The sequence below is a fragment of the Mirounga angustirostris genome, unplaced genomic scaffold (assembly GCF_029215605.1).
Source record: "Mirounga angustirostris isolate CCGP_5_RB_7025 unplaced genomic scaffold, mMirAng1.0.hap1 SCAF_5, whole genome shotgun sequence".
NCBI lineage: Eukaryota > Metazoa > Chordata > Mammalia > Carnivora > Phocidae > Mirounga > Mirounga angustirostris.
This window is the reverse complement of record NW_026991713.1, coordinates 60,243,116-60,249,115: the sequence shown is the minus strand read 5'-3', so window position 1 is coordinate 60,249,115 and position 6,000 is coordinate 60,243,116. Positions and strand designations below refer to the sequence as shown.

The 6,000-nt window shown below is 47.6% G+C and overlaps 1 protein-coding gene across 5 annotated transcripts; it reads left to right on the top strand.

Moving 5' to 3' along the window:
• Positions 1–458: 458 nt before the first annotated feature.
• PRR13 (proline rich 13) lies at positions 459–3,986 on the top strand. 5 transcript variants are annotated; one of them, XM_045873336.3, is made up of 4 exons: positions 459–550; positions 1,131–1,169; positions 1,529–1,902; positions 3,326–3,986. In XM_045873336.3, the coding sequence occupies exons 2-4, from the start codon at positions 1,151–1,153 to the stop codon at positions 3,368–3,370; spliced, it is 438 nt and encodes a 145-aa protein (XP_045729292.1). In that variant the 5' UTR covers positions 459–550; positions 1,131–1,150; the 3' UTR covers positions 3,371–3,986. The 5 variants fall into 5 exon arrangements, with proteins under 5 accessions (XP_045729292.1, XP_045729295.1, XP_045729291.1 ...); XM_045873339.3 differs by having other exon boundaries at positions 481–594; XM_045873335.3 differs by having other exon boundaries at positions 482–598.
• The last annotated feature ends 2,014 nt before the right edge of the window (positions 3,987–6,000 follow it).

The following is a 6,000-nucleotide window of genomic DNA, read 5'->3' as shown; positions in this document are numbered from 1 at the left end:
CCTACGAGGGATTAGGAAATCTTTGTATTTCCCCCAAGAATGTTTCTTTACTTTCCACGGGGGGATCGGTGGGAGGTGGCGAAATTGAGGCGGGGGGTTGAGACTCAGCAGCTCTCCGCCTTCTCTTAAGCGCTCTCCGTATATCCGTGTTACAATACTTACCACGGTGTATTATTCACCTTACAAGGTGTCGCACCCACCGAACTAGGAGCTCAGAGGGCACATGCTGAGCTCCCTGGCTACCTCTCAAGGGACTTTGCCGAGAACCTGGCTCCGCCCTCTCCTAGATCTCTCTTGGTCCCGCCCCCAGGGATTTCCGGCCCGCCCACTCCTCTGCACCCGCCTAGTTCCCTGCAGAGCCCCTATTGCAACCGTTGTTCACCAGCCTAGCTGGGACTAGAGTGATTGACGTGTGTGTTCTCCAATCACTACGCCGAAAGACAAAGCGATTGCCAATTAGGTGGTAGCAGAGGCAGGTGCTGAAGCCTAGGGTGGGGGTGACCAGGAAGTGAGAACCAAAGATGAGTCAAGCCCAGGCTGTGGTGTAAAGGTGACGGGGCATCTGGATTCTTCAATTTCCTCCTTTCCTCGTCCGTAGGTCAGGGGTCCCTTCGCAACTAGGAGCTAGGATCTCTATTTGGCCTATTTAATGTGGAAGGGGGTGTGCCTACATAAGTAAGCGGTCGAGGATCTTTTCTGAACGCCTTCTCCTTTTCGCCGAGAGGCGGGTCCTGTCTCCCTCCCCCACTCCTGGGGTGGGGGTGGTGAAATTAAGATCCTTCCGTAGCCTGTGGGTGCTGAAAGTCTTCCGGACTCAGTCACGGAAAGGGAGGTGAAGAATGAGGACAGTGAGATTCGCGGACTCTGCCCCTCTACTGAGGAGTTAGAGACCTGCAGCTGCGGCCAGAGGTAGTATAAGGTGGAGGGGCCCTGGGAGCTAGATCCCAATAGTTAGAAAGGAAGGAAAAAAATAGGTGCTGAGGGCGAAGGAACGGGTGGAAAAAAGTATCTATGTGGAGGTCGTGGTAGTTCTTTGAGTCTCTCAGAGAGGCGTTGGGTTTGGGCTCGGTCTTTAAGTTCCCTCCCATCTCTGCGCCATCAGCTTTTTGCCTTCATTTCTTTCTCCTCAGGCCGGAGGAAACACCTGAACATGTGGAATCCCAATGCCGGTAGGTGTTTGGGGGGATCTCTTTTCCCACCGCAACCCCTTTTCAGATGAGCCCCACAGTAGGAATTTTCTGTCAGTTTTTCCTCCCCCTCTCCCACCTGCCAAAGCAGTCAAACCACAGCTGACCAATACTCTTTCCTTAGACTTCACTAGTCTCCTCTCTTCCCCAGCCTTGCCAGAGCTCTTACCTTTTCTCTGCTATGCAGGTTTGTCTCCCCTCCGCCCCATTCTCCTTCCTCACCTTTGCATTTCCGTTTAAGTATTGAGTGAGAAACTGAATCCCCTTCTTTTTTGTCCTTGTTTGTTGTCAGAGACTTTGAGCTGTTCTAATCTTAATTTATTCTTTGCTTCTTCCATCAGGGCAGCCAGGACCAAATCCATATCCCCCTAACGTCGGGTACCCTGAAGGTTCCAATCCTGCCCATCCACCACCTGTAAATCCTGCCTATCCTGCCTATCCTCCAGGCCCCTTTCCAACTCCCCCAGGAGTTCCCCAGGGGAATCCAGCTTTCCCCCCAGGTGGGCCCCCTCATTCTGTGCCACAACCAGGGTATCCAGGATGCCAACCCCTAGGTCCCTACCCACCTCCTTACCCACCACCTGCTCCTGGCATGCCTCTTGTGAATCCCGTGGCACCCGGCATGGTAGGACCAGGGATGGTGATGGACAAGAAGATGCGGAAGAAAATGAAGAAAGCTCATAAAAAGATGCACAAACACCACAAGCATGGCAAGGTCAGTGCCCTCTGGAGCCTGGCTAGGAAGGGGTGCCCTCACAGAGGGACTAGGCTAGCAGGAGTGGGCAAGGGGAGATTTGCAGTCTGAAGACATGGAGCAGCCATTGTGTTGCTCTGGTAGATGGTTCTTCTTTGTAAAGTATTCCCACTGGTAAGAATCTGATAATCTTGAAATATTAGGCTAATTGGGCCTTCTGTCAAGGAGGGGCTGAGCCTTAGAATAGATATCAGAATCCAAAGCCCTTCCTGTCTGTCTGTTTCTCTCCCAGAACTTTTGCTCCACTTCCATCCCCAGATGCTTGTTTTAGCAAGTTAGACACACCCACCTTCAGTGTTCTCAAGGTTTTGTGTTAATTACAGGGACCTTTTGTCCTACCACCCAGCAGGACTCAGTGGCTCTCAGCCTCAAACAAAACCTAAATTTCATGCTCAGCCCCAAGGCGCGCATCTTCTGCACTCTAGAAGAGTGTTAACTAACAAGTAGCTCTCAGAACAACTCTGGAAGGACAGAACCAGCCTGGATCTTGAGGAGGCCTTAATTTACATTTTACTGCCTAGTGTTTATTTGCCTTAGGGCTTTGGGCACTACTTCCTGGTTCTGGATCTTTGGTAGAAGTTTGAGGAGAAGGAAAGATGAGGTTGAATGGGGGGAGAAATTACCGGGGAGAGACTAAAAAATGTTTTTGATGACAGTTGTGATGGGAGTGTGCATCTGAAGAACCTTGACTAGGACTCTCCTCACCTTCTCTCCCACTTTACTCACTTTCTCCCATTTGGGGCTTAGGAAAAAGTAGAGATTGATGGGCACCCAGATGCTGGTTCTACTCACTTGTCTTGGACCCACAGCTACACGAACTTTACATGCAGCCAGTCAGTAAGCATTTGTAAGGTAGCAGCTGTCTCCTAGCACTATGCTATGCTAGCACCTATAATTTTTTTTTTTTTAAAGATTTTATTTATTTTTTTGAGAGAGAGAGCACATGAGAGGGGGGAGGGTCAGAGGGAGAAGCAGACTCCCTGCTGAGCAGGGAGCCCGATGCGGGACTCGATCCTGGGACTCCAGGATCATGACCTGAGCCGAAGGCAGTTGCCTAACCAACTGAGCCACCCAGGTGCCCGTTAGCACCTATAATTTATTCCCTGCCTCGGCACTGGCTCAGGTAAAGAAAATTGGAAACATGTTTTAAAAGCAGTATTCACTTCTGTGCACTGATTTAGGAGAGTTTAATCCATTCCTGTATGTTCACTGCTAAAGGAAATGTTTGCTTTTGCTGTTTAAGGGACAGTCTGTTTCAAGACTCCTCACCTTCTTAGGAAGCAAGGGGTGCTTGGGTGGAGGGGTAGAGCACCAAAGAATGTCCCATGGAGTGATCAAAGGCCATTGGATCTGATGCTGTCTCCTTTCCCCTTTCCCGTTACAGCATTCCTCCTCCTCCTCCTCCTCTTCCAGCAGTGACTCTGACTGAATACAGGGCCTGGACCCTTCCCTCAAGCCTCTCCAGTTCTGCTCTCCCATCAAGCTTCAGATGCCATCTTGTACTGGGGAAAATTAGCCCTTGTGCCCCTTCTCCCTCATCCCCCAATCTGAGCCTTACTCTGCTGTTCAGCCCTAACTGGCTAGGGAGAATGGGAAAAGAATTGCCATGGGCTAGCAAAGACCATCTTCTCACTACTTGGGTAGAACTTTAAGCTGATGAGTTTAGCAGGAGAACTATTTTTTGAGGATGGTGAGACCTTGTAGCTAAATGCCGAAGATGAGTTTAAGATCTGTAAAATGTGGTTTTTAAAAACTTTCTTTTGCAATACTTGTAGTTGTTAGGTGTTGTGGAAATTTAATTATGGAAAAAAAGAAACTGTGCCGTTTTTGTAATGGTGGCTGGCACACTTTGGTGATTTAGTGGCAAATAGATTTCCCAGCAGCCTTTATTGATTGTACTAACTGTAAGGCTGCTGGGAGGTGGAGTCCATTTGGTTGATAAGCTCTGCTTGCCATTTTGGAATCTCACTCCTTAGTTCAATAGGCTGGCGTAGGTCCTTCTCATTCTCCACCTCTCAGTCCAAATAAAGCTTTTTTTTCCTGGTCTCTGTTCACCTGTGCCATTACCTTGGTTGGGCCCAGCACATTCTACTACTTTTGCTGCCCTTCCATAGACCCTCCAAAGTGTATCAGTTTTATAGTAAGGAACCAGCACATCAGTGAGGAAGACACCATATGTCCCTATGTCCCTGTGTTTCTTAAGTGGGAGAAACCTTCAGAATTGGTTCAGGCTACTGGAATGGATCTTTATTGTCTTCCCTTCAATGAAGATACAGGTCTTTAGCATAAGTTTTCATATCTGCTACAGAGGTTCTTAACCCTGGCTGCCCATCAGCTATCAGAGAATAATTTAGAGTATTATGGGTTTTTTTTTTAATTCAAGTTAGTTAACATATAGTGTATTATTAGTTTCAGGGTGAGAATAATTTAAAATTTTTAAAAGATTTTATTTATTTATTTGACAGAGCACAAGAAGGCAGAGTGGCAGGCAGAGGGAGAGGGAGAAGCAGGCTCTCTGCTGAGCAGGGAGCTTGATGCATGGCTCGATCCCAGGACCCTGGGATCACGCCCCGAGCTGAAGGCAGATGCTTAACTGACTGAACCACCCAGGTGCCCCCTCAGGGTGAGAATAATTTTGAGTTTTGCCTTAAATCTATTGAATGAGGGGGTGCCTGGGTGGCTCAGTCAGTCAAGCATCCAAGTCTTGGTTTTGGTTCAGATTCTAATCTCATGGCTCGTGAGACTGAGCCCCTTGGTCAGGGGTATTTTGCTTGGATATTCTCTCCCTCTTGCTCTGCTCGCTCTCTCTGTCTCTCAAATAGATGAATAAATCTTTTTAAAAATTAAAAAAAATCTTATTGAATGAGGCTCTTAAGGATGGGGCCCTACAAATCAGGGTTTTTTTTTTTTTTTTTTTTTTAAGATTTTATTTATTTATTTGACAGAGCGAGACACAGCGAGAGAGGGAACAAAGCAGGGGGAGCGGGAGAGGGAGAAGCAGGCTTCCCGCCGAGCAGGGAGCCTGATGTGGGGCTCGATCCCAGGACCCTGGGATCATGACCTGAGCTGAAGGCAGCCGCTAAACGAATGAGCCACCCAGGCGCCCCAGGTTTTTTTTGTTTTAAAGTAGGGTCCATGCCCAATGTGGAGCCCAGTGTGGGGCTTGAACTCAGGACCCTGAGATCAAGACCTGAGCTGAGATCAAGAGTTGGATGTTTAACTGACTGAGCCACTTAGGCCCCCCCACAAATCAGTATTTTTAAGAAAACATGTGGGTGATTATGATACACTGAATTGATGGCCCCTAATTTATTATATGCCATGCACGGTACTACACATCAGGTTCTCAGTGATCTGCTGAGGAAAGGAAAAAGGTATCCAAGAGAACTAATTAATAAAGATAGATGTTATAAAATGCCAGAGGGATATAAACCTAGAAATAAGTGGGAAGGGTAGGAGGGATCAAAGATGACTTCACAGGAAAAGTGACATTTCAGCTACCTCTTGGACCTGGAGCATGAAAAGTATGAGCAGAAAAAAACGAAAGAATGGATTTACCAAGTGGAGGTGGGTAGAGGAGCCAGGAAAGGCACGGGTGCTTAGGTACAGAGTCATGAAGTTCCATAGCATGTTTGGGAATCACAGGTTTCCCGGTGGGGCTAGATTGGGTTTCTAGAAAATTGTTATTGAGGAAACACTGTGTTCTGGGTGCTGAACCTACGAAGATGAATAAGACTGTCTCTGCTGTTCATGATCCACAAGATGGAATGGAGCAGTCGGACACGTAAATAGGTTATTATAATACTGTAAAAGGGACCACAATAGAGACAGGGATCAAGCAGTGGGGGAACAAAGGAAGGAGTGATGGTGCCACTGGGAAAATGAGCTAGGTCTGGGCTGTGCCTCCGGATAAGTAGGAGGCACCCAGTTGGTAAATAATATCAGCTAACAGCATTTATTGTGTGCCTGCTTTTCCAGTGTCCTGGATTTGGGGGCCATTCTAATGTTATATTCCAGTTATTCTCCCTTTTCATTTATTCATCAGCTCCTCCTTTTTGA